Genomic DNA, 17,714 nt, shown 5'->3' on the forward strand with positions numbered 1-17,714 from the left:
CCCAAACCCTTTTCTCCAACAGAACAAAGGACTTAAGCTGCTGGAGGATGAGCATCAAACCTACTGACTCCAGGACAGACCCTTCTTTGCTGGGAGAAGATTAAAAGAAAAAATGTTCTACACCTGGGGGTAGATACAGGGAACAACCCTTCCTCGGATGGGGGGGTGGGCAGAAAACTCTCCCACAAAAGACCAGCCACAGATCCAAGGCAGAGTTTGGCTATCATAGGTAGGGGGGACCAAAATACTGAGAAAGCCCTACCTTAGAGGCCAGGCACACAAGGGCTAAGATAATAGCTGGACCAGGAAAACAGAGAAGCCTGCACTGAGTGACAAAGCACAGCATTCTACTACTGAAGACAAGGCAAGAGCATGGAAAGAGACACACTCTGAAGCACAGGAGTACAGAGATAGTTGAAAACTAAAAATGGAGAAACATTAAAAAAAAAAAAAACTCCCGTGGTTGGAGAACTCAGGCAGTAACACTTTGACATCAACCATAGCAACTTCATTCTAGATATGTCTCCTGAGGCAAGGTAAACAAAAGCAAAAATAAATTATTGGGACTTCATCAAAATAAAAAGCTTCTGCACAGTGAAGCAGACAATCAACACAACTAAAAGGCAATCTATAGAATGGGAGAAGATATTTGCAAATGACATATCTGATAAATGGTTAGTATCCAAAATAGGGGAAGAACTTGTAAAACTCAACACCCAAAAAAACAAACAACCCAATTAAAAATGGGCAGAAGACATGAATAGTTTTCCAAAGAAGACATATAGATAGCCAACAGACACATGAAAGGTGTTCAACAACAGTGATCATCAGGGAAATACAAATCAAAACTACAATGACATTATCACCTCACCCCTATAAGAATGGCTAAAATCAACAACACAAGAAATAAGGTATTGGCAAGGATGTGGAAAAAGGGGAACCCTCCTGCACTGTTGGTGGGAATGCAAACTGATGCAGCCACTGTGGAAAACAGTATGGAGGGTCCTCAAAAAGCTAAAAATAGAACTACCCTTTGATCCAGCAATTGCACTACTAGGTATTTCCCCAAAGAAAAAATACTAATTCAAAGGGATACATGCGCTCCAATGTTTATAGCGGCATTAACTACAATAGCCAAATTATGGAAATAGCCCAAGTGTTTATCAGCTGATGAATGGCTAAAGAAAAGGTGGTGTCAAAGCACCTGAGTGGTGCAGTTGTTAAGCATCTGCCTTCAGCTCAGGGCATGATCCAAGTCCAGGGATCAAGTCTCACATTGGGCTCCCCGCTCAGCGGGGAGTCTGCTTCTCCCTCTCACCTCCTCCCCCTGCCTGTGTACATGTGCGCTCACTCTCTCTCTCTCAAATAAATAAAAAAAAAGAAAAAAAGAAGATGTGGTGTCTGTATGTGCATGCGTGCATGCATGCACACACACAATGGAATATTATTCAGCCATAAAAAATGAAATCTTAACATGTGCAACTACCATGGATAGAGCTACAGAGTATTATGCTAAATGACCTAAGTCAGTCAGAGAAAGACAAATACCATATAAATTCACTCATACGTGGAATTTAAGAAAAAATACAAACAAGGAAAGGGGGAAAAAAAGAGAGAGAAAGGCAAACCAAGAAACAGTCTTAACTATAAAGAACAAACTGATGGTTATCAGAAGGGAAGGGGTAGGGGGATGGGTAAAATAACTGATGGGGATTAAGGAGTGTACTTGTTGTGATGAGCACCGGGTGATGTATGGAAGTGTTGAATCACTATTCTGTACACCTCTAACTAATATGGCACTGTATGTTAACTCACTGGAATTAAAACAAAAAGAAAACAAAACAAAACAAAAAAAAACACCCCCTCTGGCACAAGCCCCCACCAAATCTTTAAGAAAAAATAAAATAAAATAAAAAATAAAAAATTATGATTGACATGTTAAAGAATCTAGAGTGAAAGATGGAGGAAATGCTGGAACAGATAGGGAATTTCAACAGAGATGAAAACTCTTTTAAGCGTCAATGGAGGGGCACATGGGTGGCTCAGTGGGTTAAAGCCTCTGCCTTCGGCTCAGGTCATGATCGCAGGGTCCTGGGATTGAGCCCTGCATCGGGCTCTCTGCTCAGCAGGGAGCCTGCCTACTTGTGATCTCTCTCTCTGTGTCAAATAAATAAATAAAATCTTTAAAAAAGTCAGTGGAAAAGCTATAAATAAAAAACCACCATATCAGAGATGAAACTCAACAAAGCCAAAGAAAGAAGCTGTAGACTTGAAGACTTAGATCAATAAAAAAAATATCCAGAGCAAAACAAAGTGAGGGAAAAAAGTGGGAAAAATAAAGCATCTAAAAGCTATGAATAAAAAATGGAGCAAAAGAAATACTTGAAGAAATAATGGCCATGAATTTTCATAAAATAATGCAAAACATCAAACCAGAAGATCCAAGAATCTCAGTGAATCTCAAGCCATATTAAATACACATGCACTTACTCTGACACATCATATTTATTCTACTGAAAATCAAAGATAAAATCTTAACGGCAGCTAGGAACAAAAGCTACATTGACTAGAGCAGATTTTTCTTTAAAAAAAACTATGCAAGCCAGGAAATAATGGAATGACATCTTTAAAGTAAAAAAATGAAAAATCCAGGGGCACCTGGGTGGCTCAGTGGGTTAAGCCTCTGCCTTCAGCTCAGGTCATGATCTCAGGGTCCTGGGATCAAGCCCCGCATCAGGTTCTCTTCTCAGCAAGCAGCTTGCATCCTCCTCTTTCTCTCTCTGCCTGCCTCTCTGCCTACTTGTGATCTCTCTCTGTCAAATAAATAAATAAAAATCTTAAAAAAAATGTATATATATACAAAGGCATTATCCTATTTAAAAAAAAAAAAAAATGAAAAATCCACCAAGCTAGAATCCCATTCAGGGAAAATATACCACAGTAATAAAAGCAAAATGAAAAATTTTTCAAACAAACAATCCTAGCAGACCTGCAATACAAAAAAATGTTAAAGTTCTTCAGGGAATGCCTGGGAGACTCAGGTGGTTAAACGTCTGCCTTTAGGGGTGCTTGGGTGGCTCAGTCATTAAGTGTCTGCCTTCTGCTCAGGTCGTGATCCCAGGGTCCTGGGATCGAGCCCCACATCAGGCTCTCTGCTCAGTGGGAAGCCTGCTTCTCCCTCCCCCACTCTCCATGCTTGTGTTCCCTCTCCTGCTGTCTCTCTCTCTCTCTCTCTGTCAAATAAATAAATAAAATCTTAAAAAAAAAATGTCTGCCTTCAGCTCAGTTCATGATCCCAGGGTCCTGGGATCAAGTCCCGCATCAGGGTCCTTATTCAGGAGGGAACCTGGTTTTCTCTCTGCCTGCCGTTCTCCCTGCTTTGCTCTCTCTCCACTCTCTGACAAATAAATATTTTTTAAAAAGACTTAAAAAAAAAAAAAAGAGAAAGTTCTTCAGGTAGAAGGACTATGATACCAGATAGAATTTGACCTATTCAAAGAAATTAAGTTCCAAAAATTGAAAAAAATTAATGTAAACATAAAAATTATTTTTTTAATTTTTAATTGCTCCAAACAATAATTTACCATTTAAAATAAAAATAGCAACAATATATCCTGAAGCTTAAAATATCTAAAAATAAAATGTATAACACAAATGGAATAAAGGACTGAGGAGAGAAACTGGAAGTACACTGCTGAAGGATTCATACACCATTATCTATGGTGGTATACTACTACTTGAAGGTAAACTGTGATAATTAAAGATATATATTGTAAGCCTTAGGGCAACCACTCAAAAATTTCAAAAATGATGTATAACCAATAAGTCAACAGTGGAGATAAAACATACTGAATATATCCAAAAACAGATAGAAAAAGAAAGAAAAAAAAAAAACAAGAAAAAAAGAAAACAAATTTCAAGACAGTAGTTTTAAATCTAATGGTATCAATACATAAATATGTAAATGATCTAAACATTCCCAATGAAAAGATAAATATCGGATTAAATTAGAAACCAAGACCCAATGCTGTCTATAAGAAATCCACTTCAAATATAAAGATATATATAGTTTAAAAGGAAAGGAAAAACTTCCAGCTTCCAGTCTGACATGCAAAGGGCTTGGAAAATGTCACTCATCCTCAGAACAACAGCAATAAAGCTGAATTAACTGAAAACCAGTAATACTTCTTAAGTCCAACAGAGAATTGAGGTCACAGGGCAAACCACCACCCAGGAAACTGAAGAAACAGGTGAATACAGAGAATCATAGCTTACCAGAAGCAGCAACTGCTGCTAGAGTCAGCAACTGGTTCAAAAACTTTATTAGAGTAACTGCTAACTGACTAATGGCTGGAGACTGAGTATGGACGAGGTTAAGAGAGAAAAACTCTTAGAAGCCCAGCCTTAGGAAGAGATCTACCTTTTCCTGAATTCTACCTAGGAGCCCCCACCAGATTCCCTTCAGGATAAAGATGAAAGAAAATTCTCCAGTGCCTCCTGCAGAGGGAGGGGGAAAGTAATTGTGAAATACACTCAGAGCATTGTGCTCTCTTCAACAAAGACCTGACTTCTATGAAAACTGTTTTAAAGTATAACCAACATGGGTTTTACTAGAGCCTAATTGACATGGGGAAAGAAAAATACTCAACTTCAGACTCCTCTAGCTTTCCTGTCTCCTACATAAGTTTGGGGGCGGGGGAGTGAGAAGCACCTGTAAAGGTCACAGCCATGGATATACACCCACTAAAAGACTAAGATCTAGTCACAGGATTATAGAACACCTCTGTTCCCCCTACAACTTACCACCGTATCAATAGGGCTCCTATATTAATACCATGAGATTACAATTCAAAGCACTATAAACTGGGGCGCCTGGGTGGCTCAGTGGGTTAAGCCTCTGCCTTCGGCTAGGGTCATGATCTCAGGGTCTAGGGATCGAGCCCCGCATCCGGCTCTCTGCTCAGCAGGGAACCTGCTCCCCTCCTCCTTCTGCCTGCCTCTCTGCCTACTTATGATCTCTCTCTCTCTGTGTGTCAAATAAATAAATAAAATCTTAAAAAAAAAAAAAGAACTATAAACTTAGACTCCCTTTAATGAGTCTCTAAGGAAATGCGAAAATACCAAGGCAAACAAAAACAAGGATATCTAAATAATTTTAAATTCTGAATAATTATATCTGGGATAAAGGCTAAGGCCTTTATCCCAGATATAAAATTAGTAAATCAGTTGAACTGAATAGCACCATCAATCAGCTTGATCAAATTGACATTTACAGATTAGTTTATCTAGTGACAATTGAATATACAAGCTTCTCAAGAATACACAATTCCCGTCAAGCTCATGTATAATGTTCACAAAAATGGACCACATTCTGGCCTATAAGACATACATAAACAATTTAAAAGAATAGAAATTACAAAAGATGCTCTCAGACCACAATAGAATTAAACAAGAAATCACTAACAGAAAGATAACTGGAAAATCCAAAATATTTGGAGATTAAACAACAGATGAATCAAGGAAGAAGTATCAAAAGAAACTGTAAAATATTTGAAACTGATTAGAAAAATAAAAATTACCAAAAACGGTAGAATCAGTGAGAGCAGTGCTTACAGAGAAATTTATAGTATGGAGTATGTACGTTAGACAAGAAGAGAAACTTAGAATCAGTAATCTAAGTTTTCACCTTAAAAAACAAGGAAAAGAAGAGTAAATTAAACCCAAAATAAGGATAAGAAATAATGATAATCAGAACAGAAATGAATGAAACTGAAAACAAGTAAGTTAAAAGAGAAGTTACCACAAGCTATTTTTTGAAAGGTCAACAAAATTAATATACCTCTAGTATGGCCACCAAGAAAAAAAGATAAGAGACACAAATTACTGATATCAGAAACAAAAGAGGGGCCATCCCTACTAATCTCATGGATAATAGAAAAGAAAATAAAAGAGTATTATAAACAATTCTATGCCCACAAATTTAATGTCTTCAATAAAATGGATCAATTCCCTGAAAGACATAATACAACAAAATTCAGACAAGGAGAAATAGATAATCTGAATAGTCCTACGTATATTACAGAAATTGAATAAAAAATTAATAACCTTCCAAAAGAAATCACCAGGGCTAGGTGGTTTCACTAGACTTCTATCAAATATGTAATGAAGAAATAATACAAATTCTCTACAGTCTCTTCCAGAAAACAGAAACAGAGGAAATATTTGCTAACTCGTTCCATGAGGGCAGCATTACCTAATACCAAAACCAAACAAAGACACTACAAAAAACGTGAAAGAACAGTATCTCTCATGAACACAAATACAAAATCCTCAAGAAATACTAGCAAATAAAACCATGTATAAAGAGAATTTATATCACAACTAAGTAGGATTTATTCCAGGCATGCAAAGCTGGTTCAACATTCCAAAATTAATTAATGTGATCCATCATATCAACAGGCTAAAGAAGAAAATATATATGATCATATCAATAGAAAAAGCATTTGACAAAATCCAACATCCATTCAACATGATATCTACCAGCAAACTAAGACTAGAAAGGAACCTCCTCAACTTTATATACAAATGAAAAAACCAACAGCTAACACCATACTTAATGGTGAGAACCTAAGAGCCTTCCCACTGAGATCAGGAATTAGAAGGATGTCCCTTTTCACCATTCCCCTGCAGTATCATATTAGAAGTCTTACCTAACACAGTAAGACAGGAAAAGGAAATAAAAGGTATAGACTGGGAATGAAGAAATAAAAGCAAATTCTACTCCTACAGAATTTTACTCCTAAGTACTTACCCAAAAAAAGAAAACACACATCCACACAAAAATGTGTACATGAATGTTTACAGCAGTTCTATCCATAATCACCTAGTATGGGAAGCAATCTTGGTTAACCATTGCTGCATTACAATTACCCCAAAACTCAGCAGTTTAAAACACCACACATGCATTATTTCACAACTTCTATGAGATAGAAATTTGGGAGGAACTTGATTGAGCACTTTGGCTCCAGGATGTTTAGGAATTTGCAGTCAAGTTATCTGAAGGAATTAATCTGAAATCTTGACAGGGGCTGACGGATCCATTCTAAGATGGCTTGCTCATATGCTATTGACAAGAGGCCTCAGTTCCTCAGAGGCTACTGTCAGGAGGCCAGAGTTCCTTGCCACACAAACCTCTCCACAGGGTCCACTGTTTCCTCACAAAATGGCAGTTGGCTTTCTCGAATGAGTGATCCAAATGAGAACAAGGCACAGTCACAACGTCTTTGATCAATCGAATCTCAGAAATCACACAATATCACTTCTGCATATCCTACTAGTTCCAGAGATCAATCCTGACAGTGCAGGAGAGGTCAACAGAAGGGCACAAATATCAGGAGATAAGGATCACCAGGACCATTTTGGAAGGTGGTTACCACAAACCTAATGTCCATTAACTGGTGAGTAGATAAACTACAGTACATCCACACAGTAGAATAGTAATTATCAATAAAAAGGAATAAACTACTGATACATGTAACACAATGGAAAAAAATCACAAATACTAAGTGAAAGAGCCAGACCTGAAAAGCTACGTACAGGGAAAGGCATAACTAAAATGATATAAAACAGATCAAAGGTTGTCAGGAGCTGGTAAGGGGGCAGAAGACTGACCAGAAAGGGGCATGAGGGAATTTCTTTGGATAATGGAAATATTCTATATTTGATTGTGATGGTATGTGTTCGTTAGAATTCATACAACTATACACCTAAAAAGGATAACTTTTATTGAACATAAATTATACCTCAAAAATTACTTATAAAAAGAAAGAGAAAGAAATCTTAAGAGGAAAAAAGAGGTCTGGTTGGGAATATTGCTATAGGAGTCTTAACGTGTAAATAACAAATTTCCAAAGGAAAAGTGACTATTAAACCAATGACATTATAAAGTTCCTCAAGCTAGAAAACTTTCTATGAGCTTTAGTCTACAGATTGAAAGTGCCCATCAAATTATAAGTCAGACAGATGAAAAAGATACACAAGTATCTTGGCATATCCTGGCAAGAATCTTAAACTTCAAGTAAACAGAAAAAGTTTAGGGACGCCTGGGTGGCTCAGTGGGTTAAAGCCTCTGCTTTCAGAGTCACAATCCCAGGCTCCTGGGATCGAGCCCCACATCGGGCTCTCTGCTCAGCGGAGAGCCTGTTTCCTCCTCTCTCTCTCTCTGCCTGCCTCTCTGCCTGCTTCTGATCTGTCAAATAAATAAAATCTTAAAAAAAAAAAAAAATCCAGAAGCATGAAGATTTAAAAAAAAAAAAAAAAAAAGAACAGAAAAAGTTTAAATGCTTTCCAGAAAGAAAGAACAAGTCTCCTAGAAAAAAAGAGAGACAAGCTTAGGCCTTCTTATTCGTAACAAAAAGGAAATGGTGAAATAGTATCCACAGATTTTTGAGAAAAGGACTGCCACCCAAAAATTCTATACTAACCAAGATTAAAATAAAATTATTTAGGAATACCCAATCACTCAAAAAGTGTATCACCCACTTATCTCATCTAGAGAAAGAGCCAACAAAAAATGCTCACCAAATAACTAAATCATTGCAGAGATAGAACTGGGTAAGAAGAAACCTTATGAAATATGCAGTTAAATTGAAGTTGGATATTAGTAAAGCAAATGGGAAACAGATATATAACAAATAAAAACTCAATTAAATTTACCTTAGAATTAAAGCATCTAAACAAAAAAGAATATTAAAGTCCAGCATTCAGCATATGAGGAAACTATAAATAGTTATTACAAACAACTTTTTTTGTTTTGTTTTGATTTACCTGGTTTGCAAGATGAGAGTGACCAAACAGCTTGTGACCCAATTTCCCGCACTGTTCCAGTCCTTTCCAACTGCTTAGGGTCAGCACCAGGAGGTGTCTTGTTTGGTGTGGTCATTTTTTAGATATTCTACGTAGAAAACAAAAATACCCACATTATACCAGGATCTGAGCATCTTCTACAAAGGCTAAAAATTAAAATCTAATAGCAAAATACATCACTTACATACCCTTGATATTAATCATCTCAAATGCATGTAACATGACTCAATTATTGTAATTAAAAATCTTGGGAATTCAATTTTTGTTTCTAAAATGTATTATGGGGGCGCCTGGGTGGCTCAGTGGGTTAAGCCTCTGCCTTTGGCTCAGGTCATGATCTCAGGGTTCTGGGATCAAGCCCCGCATTGGGCTCTCTGCTCATCAGAGAGCCTACTTCCCCCTCTCTTTCTGCCTGCCTCTCTGCCTGCTTGTGTTCTCTTTCTCTGTCAAATAAATAAATAAAATCTTAAATAAAATAAAATAAAATTATGACTTACAAGATGTGCACAACAGTAGAGCACAGTAGCCAAAGGGCATGGGATCAGGGTTTTAACTTCAGCCTCTCCTTTAACTAGCCTAGACTTTGGGCAGGTCTGGGCTTTATTTCCTTACCTGTAATAGGGGTCAATTTGATCTATAATTCTATAATGCTATATAATTCTATACCTGAGTAAAAAGTCCTTTTTTTTTTTATATTTTATTTTTAAGGGGCACCTGGGTGTCTCAGTCAGTTAAGCAGCTCCCCTTGGCTCAGAGTCCTGGGATCAAGCCCCATATGGGGCTCCCTGCTCAGTGTGAACCTGCTTTTCCCTCTCCCTTTGCTCCTCCCCCTGCTTGTGCTCTCTCTCTCTCTCTCTCTCTGTCAAATACATAAATAAAATCTTCAAAAATAATAATAAAGATTTTTAAGTAATTCCTATATGCAACATGGGGCTCGAACTCACAACCCAACTCAAGAGTTGCATGCACCATCAGCTGAGCCAGTCAGGCTCCCCTCTGAGTAAAAATTCTTCATTCAAATGACTTTTTTCTTGGAAATATTTATATTCCAAGAATATGTAAATATTAGTTTCCATTTTATTTATTTTGAATGTAAATTTACTTTGATAATTTATTTTATTAAAGTATAAATAACATACAGTGTTATATTAATTTCAGGTGTACAGTATAATGATTCAGCAATTCTATACATTTCTCAGTCCTCCTCACAATAAGTCTCCTCTTTTTTATTTTAATTTTTTTTTAAAGATTTTATTTATTAATTTGAGAGAGAGAGAAAGCATGAGGGGGAGAAGGTCAGAGGGAGAAGCAGACCCCCCATGGAGCTAGGAGCCCGATGTGGGACTCGATCCTGGGACTCCAGGATCATGACCTGAGCTGAAGGCAGTTGCTTAACCAACTGAGCCACCCAGCTGCCCCTAATTTTTATTTTTAAGTAATCTCTACACCAACATGGGGCTCAAACCCACAACCCCAAGATCAAGAGTCCCACCTTCCAAATGCAAGCTGGTGTAGCCACTCTAGAAAACAGTACGGAGGTTCCTCAAAAAGTTAAAAATAGAGCTACCCTATGACCCAGCAATCACACTACTGAGTATTTACCTTAAGATACAAATGTAGGGATCCGAAGGCGCATGTGCACCTGAATGTTTATAGCAGTAATGTCCACAATAGCCAACTATGGAAAGAACCTAGATGTCCATCAACAGATGAATGGATAAAGATGTTGTGGGGTGGGGTGCCTGGGAGGCTCAGTGGGTTAAAGCCTCTGCCTTTGGCTCAGGTCATGATCCCAGGGTCCTGGATCGAGCCCCGAATCAGGCTCTCTGCTCAGCAGGGAGCTTGCTTCCTCCTCTCTCTCTCTCTCTCTCTCTGCCTGCCTCTCTGCCTACTTGTGATCTGTCTGTCAAATAAATAAATTTAAAAAATAAAATAAAATTTCTAAAAAAAAAAAAAGATGTGGGGTATATATATAATGGAATACTATGTAGCCATCAAAAAATGAAATCTTGCCATTTGCAACTATGTGGATGGAACTAGAGGGTATTATGCAAAGCGAAATGAGTCAATCAGAGAAAGACAATTATCATATGATCTCCCTGATACGAGATATTTGAGAGGCGGGGGGGTGGTAGAAGTTATGGGGGTAGGGAGGGAAAAAATGCAACAAGATGGGACCGGGGAAGAAGACAAACCGTAAGAGACTTTTAATCTCAGGAAACAAGCTGAGGTTGGGGGGGGGGGGTCAGGGCAGGAGAGACAGGGTGGCTTAGTTTTGGACACTGGGGAGGGTATGTGCTATGGTGAGTGCTGTGAACTGTGTAAGACTGATGATTCATAGACCTGTACCCTGAAGCAAATAATACATTATGTGTTAATAAAAAAAAAAAAAGAGTCCCACCTTCCACCAACTGAGCCAGCCAGGTGCCCCACAATAAGTCTACTCGAAATCCCCTTTATCTGTTTCACCCATTCTCCTACCCACCTACCCTTTAGCAACTACAGTTTGTTCTCCGTATTTAAGAGTCTGTTTATTTTTTGTTTTGTTTCTTAAATTCCACATGAGTGAAATCATGTGATATTTGTCCTTTCTCTATCACATTTATTTCACTTAATCTTATGCCTTCAAGGTCCACCCATGTTGTTGCAATGGCAAGATCTCATTCTTTTTTATGACTAATATTTCATCATGTGTATGTGTATGTGTATGTGTGTGTGTGTGTACCACATCTTCCTTATCTATTTATCTACTGATGGACATTTGTGTTGCTTCCACATATTGCCTATGGTAAATAATGCTGCAGTGAATGCAGGGGTGCATATATCTTTTCGTATTAGTGTTTCTGCTTTCTTTGGGTAAGTTACCCAGTAGTGGAGTAAGTGGATTATATGGTAATTCTCTTCTTAATTTTTTGAAAAGTGATTAATTAAAACACTGTTTTCCATAGTGCCCAATTCACGTTCTCTCCAACAGTGCCAAGGGTTTCCTTTTCCTCCAACAGCCTTGCTAACACTTCTTATTTCATGTCTTTTTTATTCTAGCCATTCTGACAGGCATACCGTGATTATCTCACAACAGAAATATGAAAAAGATTCTCAACATCACTGATCATCAGAGAAATACAAACAAAACCACAATGAGATACAGGTCTCCACTTTAAATAATCCATTAAGTGATACAAAGAAAAATTACTTCTCCCAAGTCGCCAAAAGTTCCATTTACATTACATAGAAGATGTCAGAAAAATGGTTTCAAAGCATAGAAGTGAATAAATGACCCATTCTAAACCTCAAAATTTACTTCTTTTGTTATCTTGGTAAATCTATGCAGACATTAAAAAAAAATCTCCAGTAGTGAGCAATATGTAAAACAGCTTACATAGTGCAGTTACAGACACTGAACATGGTTATATACGCTATTAGAAACCTCACCCAGTAATTCAATATACCATCTCCTTGACACCTTTTAGATCTCAGTTGTTTCCTAATCTCCACACAGCACATGATACTCATTAAATAAGAGTGGAATCCCTAGACTGTAAAATTCAGAAAGGCCTGAGACTTAAATGCTCAATTAGCAATTTACTGAATGAATAAGTGCAGTCCTAAGCCAAAGTATGCACCTTCTACAAGCTAAGGAAGGACTAGGATGAGACAAGTAAACCTGTGACTATCACTAGAAACTGAATATCCTGTCGCTGTCAACCGTTCCAAAACGTCAAACTGGACAAAAAAAAAAAAAAAAAGGAAAGAAAGAAAGGAAGGAAGGAAGGGAGGGAGGAAGGGAGAGAGAGAGAAAGAGAGAAAGAGGAAGGAAAGAGGGAAGGGAGGGAGGGAAGGAAAGAAGGAAGGGAGGGAAGGAGGGAGGGAGAGAAGGGAGGGAAGGAGGGAGGGAAGGAAGGAGGGAGGGAAGGAGGAGGGATGGAAGGAGGGAGAGAAGGGGAGGAAGGGAGGGGAGGAAGGGAGGGAGGGAAGGGGAGGGAGGGGCTCATCTCCTCACTGGAACAGAATTCAACTGCCCGACTTGGTACTGGACGCCACCAAGTGGATAAACACGGAGCTCGGAAAGCCTGGGTTCCTGGCCACCCACTTAAGAATGGGGCTGAGGCCAAGGAGAGATCGCCATCACCAGCAGTATTTGGACCAGATTCTGCTGATCCCACTTGACACCTCTGCAAGAAATGCCAGAATGGGCAATGGCTCTCCAGCGGCCCTTGGGATCAGGAGGGGAAAAGGGGGATCGAGAACTGGGATGAGAACGCATCTACTTGCGCTAGAACCAGTCTCCACATGGTGGGGGGGAGGGGAACCCACGCACCTTACAGCTTACAGACCCGGCTTGCAGTACCCAGCTTTTTAGGATGCCCTGCAGCTCCGTGCCACTCCCACTCAGGACCCAGCCCGGCTTTCCCCAACGACGTTAAGTTGGAGTCGCAGCTCAATGACGTCAGTTCTCGCCGGGCCGGACCAAGTCCCGGGCTCCGCCTGTCGCTCTCTGTCGCGGCGCGCGCACTACGTTCCTAAAGCATGCGCGAGGCGGTGGCTGAGTACCGCCATTTGGCCGGTGGCCGTAGGAACGCGCTGTGTGTGGGGAGACGTGAGAGGAAGAACAGATTTGGCCTCTGAGCTCCCCTCCGCGAGGGGATCGTTTTCTCCAGGTACGTGACTAGCCCGGGAGGGTTTGGCGGTTGACTGCGGCCTCACACGGTTTAAAGACTGTAGGGGCATTCTCTGAGAGCCTTTGGCGAGGCCTTTGGTGGCGGCGGCGGAGAACGCTGCGGCGCGCGGCAGCCGGCTGGGAAGGGACAGCTGGAACCGCCAGAGCGGGGGCGCCGCCGAGGGTTTGGAGGCACGTCACTCCTCACCTCCAGCTGACCTGGACCTCGGCCACTGTTGCTCGCCACCCGCTCAGGGGCTACCAGAATGGACTTAGATGCCATCTCAGAGATCCTGATAAGACCGTCTCCACTCCCCCTTGACTACACTCTTGCCCGAAAGCTGAACCTTACAGAGAAGGCAACTTCAGAACTTAAAGCATCCCTTTTTTCCCCCATCCTTACCTTGACACAGCAAAATGGATATATTGTCACACGTGTCTATTTGATTCTAGGAAGTCGTAGCCTTTTCTTCTACGGCTTCTTTGGTAATTATGGGATGAGTCATGGCATTTTGCCGCCATGGAGTCGAATCCTCCGTTCCCCGGTCTTTATAGAAATAATGGGGCAGTTGTCGCTCTGCTTTTCTCTTAGAGTAACGTGTATTCGGTTATCCCAAGGTAATCTCCCAGTTCAGCATCTGTAGTCTTTTTTGGTGCGCCTTTAAAGCACTTGGCACTTTCCTTCTTGTGACTTGTGTTCCCTGTCTTTATACAAACTGCAGGGATCAGGAGCCGCGAAGGCGCCTGCTTTGTAGACATGATGGCTAAGCCAATTCCCACATCCCATAAAATACGAAAACCTGTTTTCCTCCCCCCCCCCTTTTTTTTTGGGTAGTAAAGTCCATAAGAGTGAGAAATAACAGTCAAAAAACAAGTGGGAGGAGTGTGGGAGGGGTTATGCTGGGGGTTTTTTGTTGTTGTTTTACCCTCTCTTCCCACGGGGGAACTGCTAGCTAGGCATTTATGATAGTGGTAGTTGTGTTGCATTTTTTGTTGTTGTTTTACCCTCTCCTCCCACAGGGACTGCTAGCTAGGCATTTATGATAGTGGTAGTTGTGTTGCATTTATCAGTACATTGGTCTCATATACTGAAATATTCGTACTGAATCAGCTACCTGACAGTAATGTTTCGTCAGTGTTAACCAAGGGCTCTTACCTGTATTTGTACCAAAAGGGTATTTTTTGTGTGTTTAAAATCTTGTTATGCCCCTTAAAAACATTTTAAGAACATTTAATAAATTTCTGAAAGAGTAAAAACGTATTATTGGGTGTCCCTTCTAAACCTGTCAGTTTAAGACTCTGAAATCAAGAAATTGTGCACCACTCCCAACTTACATGTTTTATAAGACTAATAACTTACAGTAACCATAGGCTGGAATATTTTATGTGATATCAGGCGTCATTTGGTTCACAGCAGTCTTTTAAATGCTTTCACATGATGTTATGATAATTTGGTCTTAGACCAAAAATGCTTTCCATAATGCCTCTCACTTCCTTTTTTCCCTCCCAGCTGGAAGAATGACAGTGAGAGTCATTATTTGAGTACCTGTTTTGAGCAGTTGTTGTCTTCAGATCTGAAATATCTTCAAGTTCCTCTTGTCTCCAGCAGTCTGTTACTACCACCCACCCCTGCGGCTTTACTGTGCTGTATGTCACTGAAAAAGAAAGTAGGGATCCCTCCTCCCCAGTTCTTGAAAATAATATACAAATTTAGTCATTATTGTTGACACAAGTCAGAGTTCTACAAGAATTATATTCCTTAGTCTTAAATGGATTATAATTTATCTCTATTTCTTATACAAATCAGCTTATTAATTATCTCTGGTATGTTTTTATTTTTCTATACATCATCACTTTCAGTCACTTGGTTTTTAAAATGGTTTTGAAAATATCAGATGAAACACTTTAGTAATTTGGCAGAAATAAAGTTTAGCATCAGCAATTTTGTGATAAAGGATTATCCTGTAGAAGGAACTTCATGACATTCATTCACCAGGTAATTTGTATGGTGGTCCAGCTTTATTTTAATAACTAAAAACTCTTCAGTTTTGAGTGAAAGTTTTTTTGTAGCAATTCAAAAGTCATTTAATTTCTTTCTCTTCTAGTCGTTATGAAAACTCGACCAGTTTTTAAGGTTTTAAGGAGGTAGAGTGGATCTTTTAGTTACCATAATTCTCTTTATTACATAAATACTTAGTCTCCTCTTGGGTAATTTTTTTTCCAGTAATATACTTTAGTGGATAACTGTCACTATGAAATATTGACAATATTTCTGAAGTCAGTTTAACCTATCAGAATTATTTACTATATCCAAATTCATTTTCTCGTTTATTCAACAGAAATATTTGAGCTTTTATGATGTGCTGGGCACTAGTTTAGGCCATTGGGCTGAACATACAAGAAATCCCTGCCCTCATGATGGAGTATCTTTTACTTGGGTGGGAAAAATATTGTGTAGAGAGAAGGAGTATATAAATACATGTATATACACACAATAAATATGTACATAAACCATGTGTACCCATATATATGAAATACATACTGTGTGGTATAGTAGAAAGCACTAAAGAAGCAAATCAGGGAAGAAAAAAACAATCATAGGGTATATTTTTTGGTAGTATAGTTAGAAAATAAACATTAGTATAGTTAGAAATAAACTATAGTTTATTTCTATACTATATTATACTATACTCTACCTGTACTCTATATTATAATATACTATGTTATACTATACCTATACTATAGGTAGTATAGTTAGAAATAAGCATTAAGACTTGAAGTAGTGAGTCTTGTAACTCACTAGGGGGAATAGCATTAGAAGCAGAGGGAATAGAAATGTTAGGGCTGTGAAGCAAGAACATGTCTGATGTGTGCTAAGAACAGCAGGGAGCCAGTGTGGCTGGAGCAAAATGAACAAGAGCTAGAGTAGGTGGAGATGACATCAGGAGGTAATAGAGGCTGATCAGTACCTCATTAGTTATTTTAAGGACTTTGGCTTTTATTCAAAATGAGTAGGGAAGCCATTGCAGGTGTTGAGAAGTGACATGATCTGACTTAAAAAGGATCATCCTGGCTTGTGTAGTGAGAAGGAACCGTCAAGAGTTGAAGTAGAAGGAGGTAAGAGTAAAGCAGAAAGACCTGATAGGAAGCTATTAGAGTAATGCATATGAGAAATATGGTGGCTTAGACCACAGTGATGAGAAGTGGTCAGATTCATGAAGGTAAATTGGACAGAATTTGCTATTTTGGCATGTAAAAGATAACTTCAAGAATTTTGGCTAGAGTAAATGGAAGACTAGAGTTTGTCATTTAACAGAATGGGCAAGACTGCTAGAGAAGCAAATTTTGGTGGGGACTTAAGGAATTCAGTTTGGGAGATGCATGTTAGACCTTCAGGAAGAGATGTTGGGTAGTCAGGTAGATGGATATATAATTTTAGGGTTAGGAGAGGTATCCTGGCAAGAGATAGAAATTGAGGAGTTAACAGCATATAAATAGGATTTAAAGCCATGAGATCAGAATAGAATACCTTAAAGAATGAATATAGATTAAAAAAATGTGACTATTAGCGCACCTCTCAACTTTCAGTAGCCCAGAAGATGAGGAAAAGTGACCAAGAAAATAGGAGGAAAATCACATACATTAGTGCTGTGTCCCAGAACCAAGTTAAGAAAGGTTTTCTATCTTTAGGAAAAACATCATAAATTGTGTCAGATGCAGTAAGTGTTCAACTAAGTTAAGAACCATTAACTAGCTATTTGTTTCACCTGTATATAGAGTAGCAGTGACCTGATAAGGTGTTTTGATAGAATAATGGGCACTAAAGTCTGAAATGGAGTCCAGAAAAAATACATAGGAATTTGGAACACTGACTATAGGCAACTCCTTGAAGTAGTCTTGATATAAAAGGAAGGAGAAATAAAGAAATGGGAAAAGATAGAGTCAGATAATAGAATGTTTGAATGCTAATAGGAACGAGCCAGTGGAAAGAATAACTTAAGATGTGGAAGAAGGGAGAGAATTGTTAGAATATTCCCCTTAGCAGATGTCTTTTAGTGTGCAAGTAGCCTTCACTGTCCACCAAATACATATAATGTGATTGCTGGTTGGCATAAGGGCTCACTAGTCAGCATGGCTTGGCTTTTTGTCTACCCATTTTCAGCTTTATGTGTGCAGATGAAGAGTGGTATGT

The 17,714-nt window shown here is 39.0% G+C and overlaps 1 protein-coding gene across 1 annotated transcript in view; it reads right to left on the reverse strand.

Annotated features, from left to right (window-relative positions):
• Window positions 1-8,947, reverse strand: part of ANAPC10 (anaphase promoting complex subunit 10) — a 97,484-nt gene extending 88,537 nt beyond the window's left edge. The window contains 1 exon segment of the mRNA XM_047717554.1: window positions 8,827-8,947. Coding sequence (XP_047573510.1) covers window positions 8,827-8,941 — 115 coding nt within the window. The 5' untranslated portion in view covers window positions 8,942-8,947.
• Window positions 8,948-17,714: the final 8,767 nt, after the last annotated feature.

Source organism: Lutra lutra, chromosome 2 (assembly GCF_902655055.1).
Source record: "Lutra lutra chromosome 2, mLutLut1.2, whole genome shotgun sequence".
Lineage (NCBI taxonomy): Eukaryota > Metazoa > Chordata > Mammalia > Carnivora > Mustelidae > Lutra > Lutra lutra.